The 18991-nt window shown below is 45.9% G+C and overlaps 1 protein-coding gene across 1 annotated transcript in view; it reads right to left on the bottom strand.

Moving 5' to 3' along the window:
- Positions 1 to 1145: 1145 nt before the first annotated feature.
- Positions 1146 to 18991, bottom strand: part of LOC132465591 (monocarboxylate transporter 8-like) — a 31348-nt gene continuing 13502 nt past the window's right edge. The window contains exons 2-7 of the mRNA XM_060062289.1: positions 13602 to 13746; positions 12785 to 13265; positions 10879 to 11022; positions 8007 to 8235; positions 7469 to 7725; positions 1146 to 5051 (exon numbers count right to left, since the gene is read on the bottom strand). Of these exons, the coding sequence (XP_059918272.1) occupies positions 7484 to 7725; positions 8007 to 8235; positions 10879 to 11022; positions 12785 to 13265; positions 13602 to 13746 (1241 nt within the window). The 3' untranslated portion in view covers positions 1146 to 5051; positions 7469 to 7483. The remainder of the gene's footprint in view (positions 5052 to 7468; positions 7726 to 8006; positions 8236 to 10878; positions 11023 to 12784; positions 13266 to 13601; positions 13747 to 18991) is intronic.

Here is an 18991-nt window from a genome sequence, read left to right as displayed (position 1 = left end):
GATTTTACCTCGTGTTTCATTGCTGTCACATTATGGTCTATTGATATGTAAGACAATGCAGGGAAAATAAATACATACATATTTGTAATGTAGGTTTGGTGCACCCTCTACTGGACGGTTGCATCAGTTGCATCAGAATTCATTCCATGATTATGGTGACACCACCTGGCAGGAATGTGTGTCTACTGTCTACAGAGAAGTTGTTGAATAAGCGAAGGTGGTTTAGCCATCAATCCGTAAACGTGCTATACCTTCAGTAGGCCTACGCCACAGGGGTGAGTGTAAATCAGGGATACATTTCTTTCCCAAAGTTGCATGTGCCAACGTGCTTGTTAGATTATATTTTAAATCAAAACCATAACCCCTGAGTAAGCGCACCAAAAAAGCCACCGTATTGTGGTCCTACCGAGTTCAAAATAGCTAGAGGGACGATGAGCCAAGGAGGCTTTGACGGCTGAACGAACAAACACATCACTGAAAATAGGTCAGACTGTATAACGGATTATATGGTTCTCCATCAAATGCCAAAACATTTACAGGCAAAATGGGGAAGAATATAAAGTTAATGATTATATGATGGCTCTGCACCAAATATATGAGAGAGAGAGAGAGAGAGAGAGAGAGAGAGAGAGAGAGAGAGAGAGAGAGAGAGAGAGAGAGAGAGAGAGAGAGAGAGAGAGAGAGAGAGAGAGAGAGAGAGAGAGAGAGAGAGAGAGATTAAGCAGTAAGAATAAAAAAAATTACAGACCGCGGGGACAGTTGCCATTTAATGCCTTTATTGTTTAAAATAAACAATGTCCAAATTGCCACTATTTAGTAGTGTTAATGCAGTTTCCAAAAAAATTCAAAAAGACCATAAAACACACACACAAAATATGTAATTAGCAGCACATTCTGACTTTAAATGCTGACGTTACAGAATACCAGTATTCTCGAAAGATTTGATAAAAACATAAAAACATGAAAAACAATGTTAATCTGTGTGAGCATTTGAGGTTGATTGTTTGTTTTATTAAAAAATCGAGGCCAGAGACCAGTGAATATAGATATTACAGTGGGTTAGACAATAACAGCTGAATAAAACAAAGGTAATCATTATAACGCTGGCATGAGAATTTAATACAAATACAAATATAGTTTTGTACACATTGTTTTTGAAAATATATGCTAAAGTGGGAGTGAGTGGGATATATGATCATATACATTTTTGTACATAGATTACAAAAAACTAAAATGATGTGTGATGTATAGTCAATGTTAAATTATGAACAGTAATCATTCTAAAGCAGGTCCAAAATCATTACAAATCTTAATAGTATGACAATATGAGGCTGAATCAAGAACTTATAGCACACGTTGTTCAAAGTTTACAAAATATTCCTGTATACATTTGATTGTTTCCGTGATTAAAAATACTTAACAATGGCAGCTGTGGAAAACGGAATCAAAGATCCCCAAGATTTCCCGAAGCCCTCAAGTAACAGAATCACACAAGTGGCCACGGTTAGGTGGTGTTCTGCAGGCTAACAAGACAGCAGGGTCAATGTTTCCCAATGTGTGTGTGTTTAGTTTAGGATTGAGGTAATCCATCCAAGACAGAACATGTCATGTTGCACAAACACCCAAGCTCGAGGTCAGAGGACAGTGATGGCATGAGTCTGCGATGAGCTGATCATTGACTTGATCCATCTCGATTCACTTATAAAAAGAAGAGTCAAGTGAGGTTGCCAGTGAAATTGAGCGTGATCATTTGAAAGAACAGAATGGAATCAGTATCGATAATATTAGTCAGTCAAATGTAGCAAACATGTCATAGGTTAGGTGCATATGTTATAGGTCCAAAATAAACGCGACATCTGTTTTACAAAGTCACTTTCTAAATATTAAACTTTTTTTTGACAGGAGAGGACACAAGCAGAAAATCCAGATTCCATTGGAAAGGCAACACTGCCTTTACCATTGTTGGAGAAAAAAGGTATTCTTTACATACAACATACAACTGAACACATGACACAGGTGGGCTGGCAGGTCCTTCTCGTGCTCTGATGTACAGACACAACAGAAACACTTTGATCAAACAACATTCACATTTTAAACCCGAAGCTTCTTCTGTTCAAATGCATGACACACAGCTATTACTTGCAGATCTGCTGCTGTTGTTTTCAGAGGGATAAATTATGTTTTTCTGAAATAATTACAGGGTGTGTGGCCGTCTCTAGACCACTCGTCCATCTCCATGAATCACACTGCATCCATTCATTCCTCAGGCACACGGAGAGGGAGAGAGAGAGAGAGAGAGAGAGAGAGAGAGAGAGAGAGAGAGAGAGAGAGAGAGAGAGAGAGAGAGAGAGAGAATAGAACTTACTCTAGTTTATCTCCCTGTCGTTTTGTACATTTTTGTCTTCTGTATAGCTACCAACTGCTCTACAGAAGAAAAAATCTTAAACAGCAAAACGTACTTTGAATTCAACAACCAAGCACCAATGTCATTCCATTCATGTACACACGCCGAAGAGAACAGCAATGACATTAGCAATCATAACTTTTACTGTTGTTAACAACAATAATTACCAAAAACACCTTCAAAACACATGGGCCCAAAACAATAAGTGTTCCACACCATTTTCTTAGATTCTCCCCATTCCATGACCAGCTACGCATGCTCTCTCGTTCTCCTGAACCCCCACCAGGATATCCTGAGGATCTATGGGCGGACGTCTAGGAACCCATTTGGCAGTTGACACAGTCGCCGCAAGGCAACATGTGCTTCTAAAAGAGAAAAAATTAAAAAGGTATCGTAGACAGCAGCGGGAACCCATTGTCCTGAATATGAATAGTGAGTGCTTGGGTTACAATCTCCGAGGTATGGGTGTACCTGCTCCCCATTCAGGACTTTTTGCAAAAACCTTCTGTCCCCTCTGTGCTTCTGAACTCTGCCTCACAGGGAAACATTGTAGTCGGCCCAGTGTGCAGGGAAAACTTGAATTATATTTAAGAAAACCCTTAACAAAACAGCAGTGAAAGAAAAGCAGAGTGGTCTACAAAAACAAAGGTTAACAGACCCTCTGAACAAACATCATTGACATCATTGCCCTCATCTTCCTACCGTCTACAGAGAGCTATCGCTAGGACGCACTCTGCCCCTCTTCTGGCCTCCATTAAGTCACGCTGAGTCAAATTAGTCCATGGCCTGGGGTCCATTCACTGCGTCATTCGGTTAAAGGGTGAAATAACACTTAAAGTTCAGAGGTCAGAAGTTGTTGAAACTCGATGACGGCCGCGTCTCGCTGGTACTCGGGAAATGTTGATAAAAGAGGCTGCATAGTTGTGGTTCTATTTTTGTTTCGGGTTTTCTTTTGAATGAACGCGCGTGGAGATTTAATGAGAGAGAACATCCCAAAACAAAAACAGCAGCTAAACCATGCAGGGATTGTCTTTATCCGGGTGAAGGCGTTTTGGCAGAATTAACCCCCTCAAACATCCCCATGCCCATTGTCAGCATCTCTCTGCACACTGCAACAGATACCTCTCATGTCTGCATTGATTATTATGCACACACACACACACACACACACACACACACACACACACACACACACACACACACACACACACACACACACACACACACACACACACACACACACACACACACACACACACAAATGTACGTCAAAGCTATCCAAAATTTGCCGTTTTCAAATATGAACTTGGGACGGCAAACAATAAATCTCAAGTCACAAATGGTGATCACTTGTAACTGTTTTTAGTATACTACCAAGGAACATTTTCTATTGAAACAAAAAACTTTTTCACGTGATCATAGTGTCCAGAGTTTTAGCACCCTTCTAAAAAGAAAGACATGTTTGCAAAGAACTCCACAATGCAGAATGTATGGTTTTGGGGAGAGATGGCTGCACGGAGTATCATGAAGACTTGGTGTTCTGGTGGTTAGTTCTCCGGCAGATGGCACTAACCCTGTTGATATCAATTGCATAAAAGACACCACCCATAAGGTGCAAACGCGATGAGCCTATAGAACATAAAAGCTGAGCTGTGATCCTATTCAGCCCCTGTGGTTTGGTTTGTCTGAACTTGGCAGTAGAATCAGCATGGCCGCCGCCAGAGGGGATCCTCAGTGGACTGTAACCCGAGGCGACGGGCTCCTATGTGTGTGACGTCGTGGTGCAGCATGTTGTGCGGTTGAGTTGAGGTTGATTGTGTCTGATCCCCCCCACCCCCCAACCACGGGGGGCTCACCTCTTCCTGCCCCTAAATCTAAACCCCTCCACCCCTCCCATGTTTCTCACAGTATTGATCCAAACGATTCTGAGAGATGAATTACCAGCAGCGAGAAGAAATGTGGTGTAACTTGTTATCTCAATGACCTTCTTATGCTAATTTACCATTTTAAAATGCACAATATATATATAATAATAACAATAAAGTCAAATAATTAGATACAGCCTCTTAACGTTAAAAACAAGATTAATTATTCTCAGTTATTCTCTTATTTTCTGTCTCTCACAACTCATTTTATTTCTCCAGATACAAATATATATATATAGAAAAATAATAAAATCACAGTTGATCGTCAGATAAGACATGTGTGGGGATTGCGTAAAGCTTTCTGTGACTCTGATCCAGACCTTGATCGCTGAACCTCGTTCATCTCAAGTGTCTTCCTCCGTAGCTTCTCCTCACGTAAACCTCTTCACCTCTCTGCTCCAAAGTCATATTTTTTAACGATCCATCGAAACACATTGCTGTGTGTGTATATATGTGTGTGTGTGTGTGTGTGTATATGTGTGTGTACATGTGTATGTGTGTATGTGAGTGAGAGTGTGTGTGTGTGTATATGGAGGGGGGGGGGGGGGGGGGGAGGCAATGCGTAGGTGTAGCGGTTGCGATGGTGACCCAGTTTCTATAAACCTTTCACAGCTCCGGTAGAGGGTGAGGTGAGGTTGGTGTGATTGCGTCCCCAGTGACAGATCCATCGTGAGTCGGGAACAGCGAGAGGCTTGGCCATAAGGTGCTGGTGGTCTGAATCCCTGGAAGACAGCAAAGAAAAGCGACATTAAACACACACAGCGAGGGAACATTGGATGCAGCTGAACGCTCTGCACATGCCTCCGCACGCACGGCCTCACCTCGCATACTGCTGCTTCAGACGTTACCTTCATAGAGCTGATTCAGACGTTACATAGAGCTGCTTCAGACGTTACCTTTATAGAGCTGATTCAGACGTTACATAGAGCTGCTTCAGACGTTACCTTTATAGAGCTGATTCAGACGTTACATAGAGTTGCTTCAGACGTTAACTTTATAGAGCTGATTCAGACGTTACATAGAGCTGCTTCAGACGTTACCTTTATAGAGCTGATTCAGACGTTACCTTTATAGAGATGATTCAGACGTTACATAGAGCTGCTTCAGACGTTACATAGAGCTGCTTCAGACGTTACCTTTATAGAGCTGATTCAGACGTTACATAGAGCTGCTTTAGACGTTACATAGAGCTGCTTCAGACGTTACCTTTATAGAGATGATTCAGACGTAACATAGAGCTGCTTCAGACGTTACATAGAGCTGCTTCAGACGTTACCTTCATAGAGCTGATTCAGACGTTACATTTATAGAGCTGATTCAGACGTTACATAGTGCTGCTTCAGACGTTACATAGAGCTGCTTCAGACGTTACCTTTATAGAGCTGATTCAGACGTTACCTTTATAGAGCTGATTCAGACGTTACATAGAGCTGCTTCAGACGTTACCTTTATAGAGCTGATTCAGACGTTACCTTTATAAAGATGATTCAGACGTTACATAGAGATGCTTCAGACGTTACATAGAGCTGCTTCAGACGTTACCTTTATAGAGCTGATTCAGACGTTACATAGAGCTGCTTTAGACGTTACATAGAGCTGCTTCAGACGTTACCTTTATAGAGATGATTCAGACGTAACATAGAGCTGCTTCAGACGTTACATAGAGCTGCTTCAGACGTTACCTTTATAGAGCTGATTCAGACGTTACATAGAGCTGCTTCAGACGTTACCTTTATAGAGCTGCTTCAGACGTTACCTTTATAGAGCTGATTCAGACGTTACATAGAGCTGCTTCAGACGTTACCTTTATAGAGCTGATTCAGACGTTACATAGAGCTGCTTCAGACGTTACCTTTATAGAGCTGATTCAGACGTTACATAGAGTTGCTTCAGACGTTAACTTTATAGAGCTGATTCAGACGTTACCTTTATAGAGATGATTCAGACGTTACATAGAGCTGCTTCAGACGTTACATAGAGCTGCTTCAGACGTTACCTTTATAGAGCTGATTCAGACGTTACATAGAGCTGCTTTAGACGTTACATAGAGCTGCTTCAGACGTTACCTTTATAGAGATGATTCAGACGTAACATAGAGCTGCTTCAGATGTTACATAGAGCTGCTTCAGACGTTACCTTCATAGAGCTGATTCAGACGTTACATGTATAGAGCTGATTCAGACGTTACATAGTGCTGCTTCAGACGTTACATAGAGCTGCTTCAGACGTTACCTTTATAGAGCTGATTCAGACGTTACCTTTATAGAGCTGATTCAGACGTTACCTTTATAGAGATGATTCAGACGTTACATAGAGCTGCTTCAGACGTTACCTTTATAGAGCTGCTTCAGACGTTACATAGAGCTGCTTCAGACGTTACATAGAGCTGATTCAGACGTTACCTTTATAGAGCTGATTCAGACGTTAACTTTATAGCGCTGATTCAGACGTTACCTTCATAGAGCTGATTCAGACGTTACATAGAGCTGCTTCAGACGTTACCTTTATAGAGCTGATTCAGACGTTACATTTATAGTGTTGCTTCAGACGTTACCTTTATAGAGCTAATTCACACGTTACCTTTATAGTGCTGCTTCAGACGTTACATAGAGCTGCTTCAGACGTTACATAGAGCTGCTTCAAACGTTACCTTTATACAGCGGCATCAGACATTACATTTATAGAGCTGCTTCAGACGTTAACTATAGAGCTGCTTCAGACGTTACATAGAGCTGCTCAGAAGTTACATAGAGCTGCTTCAGACGTTACATAGTGCTGCTACAGACATTACCATTATAGAGCTGCTTCAGACATTACCTTAGTGCTACCTTAGACGTTACTTCAGACGTTACCTTTACTTAGTGCTACTTTAGACGCTACTTTAGACGTTACCTTTACATAGTGTTCCTTCAGAGGTCAGTGCTACCTCGGACGTTATATAGTGCTGTTTCAGACGTTATCTTTGCATAGTGATACTCAGACGTTAGCTTTGCATAGAGCTACTCAGACGTTACCTTTGCATAGAGCTGCTTCAGACGTTACCGTTGCATAGTGCTACTCAGACATTACTACTTTAGACGTTACCTTTGCATAGAGCTGCTCCAGACATTACCTTACCATAGTGATACTCAGACGTTACCTTTGTAGTGCTGCTTCAGATGTGCGTCTCCACGTCCGTGTAGCCTGGGAGCAGGCCCCCGTTGGAGCTGCTCTTGGGCTCCTGGGACAGCATGTGGTCAGCGGGCCCCGGGTCTTCAGGGGAGGCCCCCTGCTGGCCGGCCTGGAGCCTGCGGTGGATCAGGGGCACGAGGAACAGCACCACACCCCCGACGATGGGGGGCACCCCCGACAGGGAGAAGGCCAGTGTAAAGTCCCCGAAGTGGTCGTGGAGGAGCCCTGGGGAGGAGAAGGGGGGGGGCGGGGAGTGAGATGGGAGAACGGAATCCACTGATTGCGATTGGTCGCTGAAATGGTATAATCCGAAGCAGTATGCTTCCCTTATTATGGGTTACATAAATGTTCATATTTTTTAATCATATTCATGTGGATCCAAACGGTCCGTAGCACTCGATTCCAGTTTTAAAATGAACTGATCCCCCTCCTTAAGCTGGCAGTGAACTCACTAAACTAGTCAAGCCTGTACCGTCGAGCCTGCACCGTCACTCCACGCTACTCACCGGCGAGGGGCGGCCCTGCCGTCATGGGGATGGCCATGAGGCCCAGCAGGTAGCCTATAGCCTGCGAGGCGCGCATCGGCCCCACCAGCTGGAACGCCACGGGCGCCATGAGGGTGAGGAAGCAGCCGTCACAGAGGCCCAGGAGCACGCAGACCGCCACCAGCCCCTCGAACACCCAGCACTGGGGGATCAGGATGCACATCAGACCCAGCACCATGAAGGAGGTCGCCTGCAGAGCAGAGGAAGAGAACCGGCTCTGGGTTGGTTATTGAGAAAACTGAAATGTTACTTTGTGAGATGCATGTTTGCATATCGTTAGCCTCATAGCATAATCGCCTCAAATTGTGATATCTAACCTTACTCAACCCTCCTAGTGCACTGCGCCTCATTGGCTATATCCTAAGCCAATCAGATTGCTTTTTACATTTCATATTCACGATCCGCCCGAGTCATCTATTTTACTTTGTTATTTTTGAAATACAAGATTAACCTTAAAATGGCAATTTTGCTAGGAGGCTCACGATATTTATATGCAACATGTGTCGTTTGTGAGCTTTGCTGGTTGTACAGCGACTTACACCGTTTACTGCTTCGTTCAAAATAATTACAATAACAACAGAGCAGCTCTCCAGAGGTGGTCTTTATCTAAGGTCGTCTTCAGTACCGTTGTTTCCTAAGCATCAGATTAAGTGCAGCTCCGAAGCTTTTTTGAGCTGCACCTAAAAAGTACTCGAGTTCAGGACACAAAAACAAAACAAATACCTCAAAATCTACCGGGGTGATTTTGTTGCGTCAGAGGGAGAGGGACCCTTTGACCTTGTGTTCCTTCTGACTTGTTCACCCGTAAGAAACGTTCCTTCGGAGAGCCCGCCGGGAGGGTTAGGGTTAGCTCCGTCGGGGAGGTGCTCCTTATGAAAACCCTGAGAGGATTGTTTACCCTCCATTCCCCAAATCTACAAGGGCCGCAATTGTGGAGTATACGTCTCTATCATCCGTCCGTAGTTCCCCGGACGTGGAACTACGGACCAGCTCTTCACTCTCGCAAGGATCCTGGAGGGGGCCTGGGAGTATGCCCATCCGGTCTACATGTGTTTTGTGGATCTGGAGAAGGCGTATGACCGGGTCCCCCGGGAGAAACTGTGGGAGGTGCTGCGGGAGTATGGGGTAAGGGGGTCTATCCTCAGGGCCATCCAATCCCTGTACTCCCAAAGCGAGAGCTGTGTTCGCGTCTTCGGCAGCCAGTCGCCTCGGGATCCCCCCGTCAAAGTTGGTCAATGTGGCCCGGGAAAGGGAAGTCTGGGGCCCCCTGCTTGAGCTGCTCCCCCCGCGACCCGACCCCGGATAAGCGGACGAAAATGAGATGAGGGGAGAGACGTCTCTATCATGTGAAGTGAAACCAATACTTCCTCAAATAAACTCAGGTCCAATATTTATACCCTGGGAATATTGAGGAACGCAATGCGATTCACATTGTTTCGCTGATGCCAATGTGCATAATACTTGATGAAACCAAACCTGTTCAGAATTTCATCTGTTCTAGCAGCAGGCAGCGGCCTCAGGGCTGTTTTGAGATGCTTTCAGAGAGCAGCCTTCCTCATCCATGTGGCAGCTTTCAAGATCAACAGGATAATGGCGTCGTTACGTACATAGGAGGAACAGGGTTTTTTCCTTGAGGCTATGATGTAATAGTGTACAGGTGAGAAAACCTGTTGGCCAGCTGTGATGTTTTCAATGGCGAACTTCCAACCAAACCCCCCTGAAATTGTGAGAATAATCGTTCTCCAAATGTTGTCTTTCTTTAAACCGTCAACCGTCATAAACAATGTCTGGGGTCGTATAGCTCGCTGTGTTTCTCTGCCGCGCCTATCCACCACACCTCATCCGTGATCTCAAACTGCAACTAGTGAGTAAATGCACCGTAAACCAGAGCTTCATCGTCTGTGGAGGGACACGGGTTGTGGATCTATTAGAACTAGTTCCTTGTTTGGGGGATGGGTTGCTACAGTGGGATCATATTGCCCCCCCCCCTCCCCCCAGTGTAGGTGACTACAATTCAATTGTATTCAGGAATGCAAAATATGTCTACTCGATATTTATCAACAGGCCATTTTTTCCCCAGTGGTATGTGGCTACACCGACTCATCTCTATATTATTTAATTAATTGACATACAAACATTTGTACCTTTAAAAAAACCAGAGTGAAATTACTTATAAAAGCGTTTTTAGATACTTGAATGTTGAATACGTGAAAACCAAATGGAATCGCGAGTGGAAATTAAAATCAAAGACAAAGATCCTTTTTATTAGGTTGATTCTCATTCATTCTACATTGAATATAAAGGTTGTTCCTTTCTAAACTCAGGACTGAACCAAACAGCATCCGGCCCAGCCTCAGTCATCAGGTTTATCTCCCCAGGTTTAGTGCTGGACCTCAACGGCTTGTAACCCTGCTGACCAACGGCCATGACCCCAACACTGTTGTGAAGCCAGCGGCGCCGGAATGAATTTCAAAGCGGGGATTATAAATAAATAAAATTAAAAATAAAAACAGCGCTCGCGTAGCCTCTATACTTTCTGGTTCGCAGCCTACCCTGCGGTCGAGGCATCCGATTGGCTGGTGGACATGACATCCTGACCAATAGGCAAGAGCAGACGTAATTTAAAGCTACAACGCTGTGAACAGACCTAGTTCATGCTGCAACCACCACACGCCATGACGCGGACAAATATGATAAAAAATATCTATATTATTATAGATTTTTTAAAGTGGCGATGCAGTTGCACCACCTGCAGCACCGGTTCTGCCGCCTCTGTGTGATGCTCTGTCCTCCCCTCTGTCCGGATGTGAGGGCCTCTGTTCTCCATCCTCACCTGCATGTAGATCTTCTGGAGTCCCGGGACCAGGTCTCCGATCTTCCCGAAGGCGAGGCGGCCCACCCCGGACGACGCCCCGATGCACGCCAGCAGCACCCACTCCTTGTCTGTCTCCTTGAACTGCTCCTTGACGAAGCTCATCTGACGGGGAGAGGAGGTGGAGGACATCAGAACCCGGCCGGGGGAACCGACTTCACGTTAAAGGAGCTGTATGTAACGTTTGAGAGTTAAAGAAGGAGTGAGAGCAAGATTAAGCAACCAGAAAAATGTTGCCTGCCTCTCTGATCTGGGATGATGTACCTGTGATTGAAATACAAAATGGATTTCGCCAACCAATCACAGAAAGGATTGAACGATTTTTAAAATGACCCAGAGGTCTATCGCAATGGGCTCATAGAGAAACAAGTTTCTGTCAGCGAGAAATTTTACAGCACATTAAACTCACAAAATCTACAACCACAACACCTTTAATGTGGACATCAACCTTGGGTTTCACTCAAGTGTGTGTTAATGTCAGGTGTGTGATCCTTTTTAGTCAGAATTGCATTCGTTTCTAAAACGACAGGTCTGAACTGGGTCTCACATCCAGGTTTGTTATGTTATGTTTGAGTTCTACATCTGAGGCTAAGTGAGAACATGTGCTGACTGTGGGAAGCAAAACAAAAACCGAGCTGGACTCTCCATCCAACGAGCACATAAACAAAGCAGATACTTCCAACTCTGTCCTTCCCCCCTGGGGTCGTTCAGTCCACTGGGACAGGAACACCCAACTCGGTGCATATAGGTCAGCATGGCCCCTCTACCCCGCCCCCCCCCCAGCACCCCTGAAACCCGTACCCCCCCCTCCTCCACTCACAAATCAACTTCCAAAGCGAGGAACGCGCCAAGCCCCCTGGAAGTCCTGCTATTTTGAACAGGAGCAAGCCGCTCCTTTCCAAGTGTTCTCTCTCTTTGAAGGCGCGGCTACACAACACTGGGGGTTTGACATCAAGGCCGGAGGCTTGACGTGTTTGGGGACACAGGAGAGGCCGTACAGGAGAGGCTTCCTGAGTGTGAGACGGTACAAAGACCGGGTCTCTGCTCCTATCTGGGCCCGGGCCTGAAATAACAGGCCTGACTAGCAACATCCGACACCTGGATAGAGCAGCTCCCTCTCTCCCCCTCTCCCTCCTCCCTCTCTCTCCCTCTCCCTCTCTCATTCTCCCTCTCCCTCTCTCTCTAAAGGTTGCTCTGTCTCCTCATTCTAAATTTGTGATTTCTGGACTACTGAAACGACCTCAAAACGGTTTTACATAAACAAACTTTGGTATGAACTATCTTAGTGTTTCATTAATAAAACACATAATCTTAGTAGTCACGTTAGCAGAAGTAGTAGTGGACAACTAGTAGCAAACTAACATGTTAACTGTGTGTTATATTGCAGAGTGGTCGATGGCTTCTCTCCCCCCCCCTTACACAGCGCCTGCTTCAGAGACGGAGCAAAGCCTTTAGCTTTATTCTCCTTTCCCTGCTGCCAACATTCCACTGGCTCCCCTTGTGCCCACCGAGGACTCATGTCTGCGGACCACCCGCCGGCAAGAACCAGTCCAACCTGATTATTTGTGACCGCTCTACCTCTAACTCCCTTTGTCTCCCCCTCTGTCTCCCTCTGTCTCTCGCTCTCCCCCCTCTCTCTCATTAAAATGCCCAGCCCCAAGGCTGGAGAAATACAAGTGCTCCTAATGACTACAAGACCCTACATCGCTTCTTGCAACAGGGGAACACAACGTTACCGTTACCATTACCGTGACAACCCGCCAACAGGGCGCCGCGTAACAAACATCAGATGCTGCGTTGAGTGTAAGAGTGATCTGTGTTTTGGAGGACAAAGGATGGGCAGCCTGTTGTCACGGCGATGTCCTACCAGATGCATGTAGGGCACGAAGTATCCCAGCACCGCCGTGGCGACGCCGAACGCCCAGACGCGGTAGGTGACGATGTGGAACACGCGGAGGTTGAAGTACCTCCTGACCTGGGCCAGGGCCCGGCTCCCCCTGCTGGCCTGGGGGTCCGCCGGCTCCGAGGGCGCGGAGGGCATGCCCCCCGGCCCGCAGCCCAGCCCCGCGGGCAGCAGGGGTCTGAAGGTCAGGGCCAGCAGCGCCTGCACCAGCATGAAGATGCTGAGGATCTGGAAGGTGCGGCACAGGCCCAGGGGCTTGGCCACCTTCTGCAGCAGCACGGGCAGCCCCATGGAGAACAAGCTGGCCCCCGCCGTCACCACCCCGTTGGCCAGGCCCAGCCGCCGCCGGAAGTAGTGCCCCAGGATGACCAGCGAGGGCTGGAAGGCGAAGGAGGAGCCGCAGCCGAACAGGATGCCGTAGGTGAAGTAACGCAGCGGCAGCGAGCTGGAGGGGCGGGGCCGGGTGAGGTGGGGAGAGGGGGAAAGGATGCATGTTGATATTAATGACAAAAGAAGGGAGAGAACGGTATGAATGGCACAAAGGCTGAGTGAAAGGTCAAAGGTCAAAAGACCAGGTCAAAAGACCATTTAGCATTATGGCATTTTCCCATTGCTGAACTATGTGGAAGCCTTATTGCCTATTGACCTTATTGTGGTGAACCCCAGTAATAGTCGACGTGGTACCCTGGTGCCAGTGCGTATATAACACAATAGGGTATATTGATACTTTAGTTTGTTTAGTTTAGGAATACATTTATTGATCTAGTATCGTCTCTCTCACGTTGCGAACGAGGTGCCGAGCAGCCCGATGAAGGCCACGGTGGCTCCGCCCACCGCCGTCTGCCGGCAGCCGAAGTGGTCGGTGAACATGCTGACCACCGGGGAGCAGAGGAAGATCATCCCCATCGCTAGGGCCCCCACCCAGGCTGAGGAGAGGAGAGGGAGGAGAAGGGGCAGGAGGAGGAGGAGGAGGTGGAGGAGCAGGAGAAAGGGCAGGAGGAGAAGGAACAGGAGGAGGAGCAGGAGGAAGAGGAGGGTGAGGAGGGATAGAGCGAAGAGAAGGAGGTGGGAAATGAGAGGAGGACGAGGACGAGGAGGTGGAAGGATAGAGCGAAGAGATGAGAAGGAGGGGAGAAATGAGAGGATGAGGAGTGGGTGGAGAGAAGAGACCATTTCAGAGTTAATAAACATAAAATGTAAATTGGGATTTATTTTCCAGTGGCAAAAGGCTTGATGACATTGATGCGTTTTGTGATGCGCTTATCCAAATTGGAATAATGCGTCTGACAGTGGGCTGCATGAATGAGCAGCCAGTGACATAAAAAAAAGGAATATGCCAGAAACTACCGTAATGTAGAAAAGGGGCGGTATTAAACCGAGGAAAACCAAATACCGTTCAACGTATGATTATGAGCGGCGTTATGGAGACGGCAGTTTGTGTTGTGGTCTTTATTTCTTTGCCACAGTGATCTGGAATGCACTCTTGCATGCGGGCCAACGGGGTACACTATTGAATTTGGACGTATGCAAATCCAACGTTAAGCTCCATATTTACTGACCTAGTTTGTCTGCCATTGTACGGCCCGGGGCTGTGAATTTAAATAGAGAAGCTGCAGACCAAAGCAGAGTCGTCTGTATCACTGGTGTCCAACCTGTGTGCCCTCTCTCAGTTAGCTACACCGGACACTAGAGGGAAAAAGCTTCAAATGTAATTTGCGATTCACCTTTGAATCAGACCCACTTTTGAATTGTATCATCAGGGCCAGCAAGCATAGTGAATATAACTTCTTTCTACTCTACAGTGTGGTGTCTTGCTTGCTGCTGTGCTGCAGAAGTTGTGCTGCTTTTTAAAGGACCACAGTGGGCAGGAAACGAACCCGGGTCGCTGCGTTAAGGACTGGGCCTTAACTCTACACGGTTAGCCACCGGGGCGCCCTAAGTTGTGCTGTTTTTGTTGACTCTAGCGGGGAGACAACATGCACCCCGGGGTGTAAACACACAACCATCTGGGACTGATCCCCAAAGGGGACCAAAGGTAGCTTTGGTGTCTGCCCGCGAGTCTGCTGCACTCTGGGTCAGACCAAACCGACGGGTCGATGAGACCAATGGGGTGCCAGCTTACACACACACGCACATAAGCACACACACACACAGACACACACACACAAGCACGCACGCACACAAGCTCACGCACACACGCGCACATACACACACACACACACACACACACACACACACACAGCAAAGTTAATCCAGATACATTTTAGCTACACAAACACACACCCACATATGCAGCCAAACAATATTGACACAAATAGAATGAGATGCAAAGGTCTACATATAGCTCTCCAAGTCTGGAACATTTCTGTCGGTCGTGTTTTAAAGTCTCAGTGCTGCCACAGCTACGCAGCCTTCACTGCTCTGACTGGAGAACTGGTGATTGTCCACGCTGCCGCACTCCCTCGGAACCTAGATGTTGGCTGTGCTCGCTCATTTCTGGAGTTTTCTTAGTCAACCTCCCCCTCCTCCTCCTCCTCCCCCTCCCCCTCCCCCTCCTCCTCCAGTGTACACATCTAAACGTATATCAACACGTTCCCAAGGAAGGGTCCATTCCCTGGCCTTCCCTTTGGATGTTTATCCAAAGCCAGAAGAATAGAGTGTAGCCACTAAGCGCAGCCTCTGGTACACCATGCTGATGTCCCCGGCCATGTGTTGATGTTTGCTGGAGCACAAAGGGCCACCAGGGGCCGGCCCCCACACCGGACACGTGAATATATATAAAGACCAGGGCGGCCTATAAAAAGGTGCACGGTCACCTTTGAGAATGCTTCCTACACATGTTCTCTCTTGTTGCCAGGCAGTCGGCCAAGCCAGGACTGCTCAATGCACTTACATCGATATACAAATCAAATAAGTCCTCATGAGTAATTGCATAAGACGAAGTTAAACTAAATTATGTTTAGATACATTGAGTTGCTTTTGGGGTAATGGCTACCTCAGGCAAAGAGCCTTAAACCAGTAGGGGCTTGAAGAGAATAGGTTCTTTATCGAGGTAAACAGCGATTCGACAGTGAATTGCATTTCACATTGTTTATTTTTTGCAACTGCAAACCTTTGCTAATTTTCAATTCAATTCAAAGTGTTTATTGTCATATGCATAAATGAGACGTTCTCAGTTGTGCAATGAAATTCTTCCTTTGTTTCCACAGACTGAATGCCAAGATATTTTTTTACAAGATAGATGGAACAAATAATTAATTTAAGTTAAAATAAATAAATAAATAAATAAAACGGAATGTGTTCCGTTTTATGTGTTTATGTGTTTAAGTTTTTATTTAACTTTGAGGTCAATCAAGATGTTATTTTATGTAAGCATGAAACATTGGGTTTCCTGTATGAAACCTGTTTTTACATTTGCTATGCGATAGAAAAAGCTTTCAGAAAATTACACAATTTCATCTTTCATAGTGTACGTGTATCCCGATATATTCCATAAAGAAAAGCAAATCCTAGTCATCCCTTTCGAACTTAGTATGTACAGAACTAGGCACACTTAATTTAGTTATATAAAGGGGATGTTAGAAAATAACAGAATTTCACCAGCACACAATATGTAATCATGGGTCTTTCATGTAAGCACCTAAATGCATCCTACCTGTATGCAAGACAACACACACACACGCACACGCACACACACACACACACACACACACACACACACACACACACACACACACACACACACACACACACACACACACACACACGCTAGCCTAGGTGTTCGTGTCCCTGTTTGCGGCTGTGCTCCAAGCTGACAACTTTCTCTCTTCCCTCTGCAATGTCAGACTGGTCGATGTAGCAAACAAGAGAATACAGACAGAACTATCCGACGATAGACGACATCAAGAGACGAAACCAGGTCACGCTCCAACACCCTGATGTCAGAAGTATTTGGATATAAGTTATCAAGCATTAGTTCCACATGTCTTACTAAGAATTAAGAGATGAATCTGTCCCATGCGAGTGTGGAGTATTTGTGTGCACGTGTGTCTTTGTGCAGACTATGGTATGTGCTTGTGCACTACATGGAGCTAAAGGCTGTAGGAAGAACATAATGCAGCCACCAGAGTAAAATAATACAATAAAAGAGGATCTCAAAATAAAGGTTCCCCTATTGTTCTACGGCTTCACGCTCAACAAAATGACCCTTCCCGGAAGCCCATCTGGAACATTGAGTCCTGAACACGTTTTATTCCTATTTCCTCAGAACACACACACACACACACACACACACACACACACACACACAAACAGGACATGCCCATCTTCTGCGCTGGGGTAAGTCCCGCTTGTGGATGGAGCAGTGGCGGTTCCTTCATAGGGGCGATTTGTGCGACGCACTACCAAACACGGAGTTGTTGTTGTTTTTTTTGTATCTAGTTGTTAGGGCGGGTGATTAATCTGCTGTATGCAAGCTGGTTGTATATGTCATTGTCCAATCAGATTAAGGTCGCGCCTGGTGTTGCCACGCCCATTTGGGGCGATTTCTGTCAAGCCCAAATTTGCACCAGAACTCTCCCATTGACATTCATGGTACGTCCGTTTTTTTCAAAAATCATGCTCCCAATACATTTTCTATGAGGGTTTATGTGCTCGCACAAACGACGTGCTTTCGTCATCTGTCTGTTGCTAACCCGCGGGAACATGAACATTCTACGAAGAAGATGGCGAGTGTCAAGTGCAATACTGTAGTGCAGGGGTCGGCAACCTATGGCACGCGTGCCACGGTTGGCACGCCGCAGAATAAACACTGGCACGGCACCTCAGTGTTACGATACTCACTTTATCTGTCCCGTTTAAAAAAAAAAAAAAAAAAAACGGCTTTTGTCTGCCGGCACTAGGACCCGGAGGACACCACTGGATTTGATGTTGGAGTGTGGCCATTGGTCAGGTTGCAGCGGGAGAATTTCAGATCAAATCGTCTGAAATTCAAGCGCACTGTCCGCTGTCTTCGTGCTGACATAAATTAATGACAGAGCGTGATATTGTGAACAATGGCCACACCCGCTGCAGCTAAAACTAGGCCATTCCAGTGCTGCTGGACACAAGAGTTTGGTTTTGTATTTGTGAAGGACCGTGCTGTGTGCATTTTATGCTGTGAGAATGTTGTGTGCAGAACGTCAAGTGTTAAGCGTCATTTTGAGACGAAGCACGAGAAGATCTTCAAAGACCAAGGAGACTACCGTAATTAGAGTCAATCAAACGTGCTGTGTCCAGATATGAAAAACAAGCTTGCTCCTTCAAGGTTTTTACCACTGCTAAAGATCACGGGACAGAAGCAAGTTATCGCATTGCGCATTGCATTGCAAAGCATGGGAAGCCGTTTACAGATGGCGAATTTATTAAGGAGGTTAACAACGGAGCACTCTGAGGCATGTTTGCAACTCAAAGTAGGCCTAACTAACTACAAGCCACAGATCACAGAGCTCAGTCAAGCAAAGCAGGGCCAGGGATCACACTGACTGTCTGGTAGGCATCTGATAATTTGATGTTGCTTCAGCTTACACTAGTTTTAGTTAAAATGTGTAGCTGTTTTTCAGTCTTTGAAATGTTGATGTGGCTATTTTGTTAAGAATACAGATACTGTTATTGTTGAGAATAAAATTCCAGGTATATTGGAAAAAATAAAAAAAATTGTGACATAATTTAACTTTGCGTTATTGTTGATAATGGCACACTAGATGAGAAGAAAATTTCAAACTGGCACTCCATGTCACAAAGGTTGCCGACCCCTGCTGTAGTGTCTCTGAGAGAAGTGCCCTTTAGTCGTCGTACTAATGCGGAGAAGGAAGCGATAAAACAGCTAGGACCCCCTAGACCTGGGCCCCGTTTCCCGATATCGATGGATCTTCGCTCGTAAGATGGTTCGTAAGATGGTTCGAAAGAGGGATCTTTCGAACCATCGATAATTTCTTTGGAGCGTTTCCCGAAACTCCTCTTAACGTGAACGCGCATTCGCTGCACTCACAACGATCGTAGGATTGTACCTGTCCACTGACATGGTGCTGAAACGGTCTATGACGCAGGGGGAGACGCAGGAATGCCGCAGAGTAGCCTACGAAAAGAATAGATTGCAATAATATGAATGCTAAAGATATTAAAACACAATTG

This window comes from Gadus macrocephalus, chromosome 10 (assembly GCF_031168955.1).
Source record: "Gadus macrocephalus chromosome 10, ASM3116895v1".
NCBI lineage: Eukaryota > Metazoa > Chordata > Actinopteri > Gadiformes > Gadidae > Gadus > Gadus macrocephalus.
This window is presented reverse-complemented; position numbering and strand designations above follow the sequence as displayed.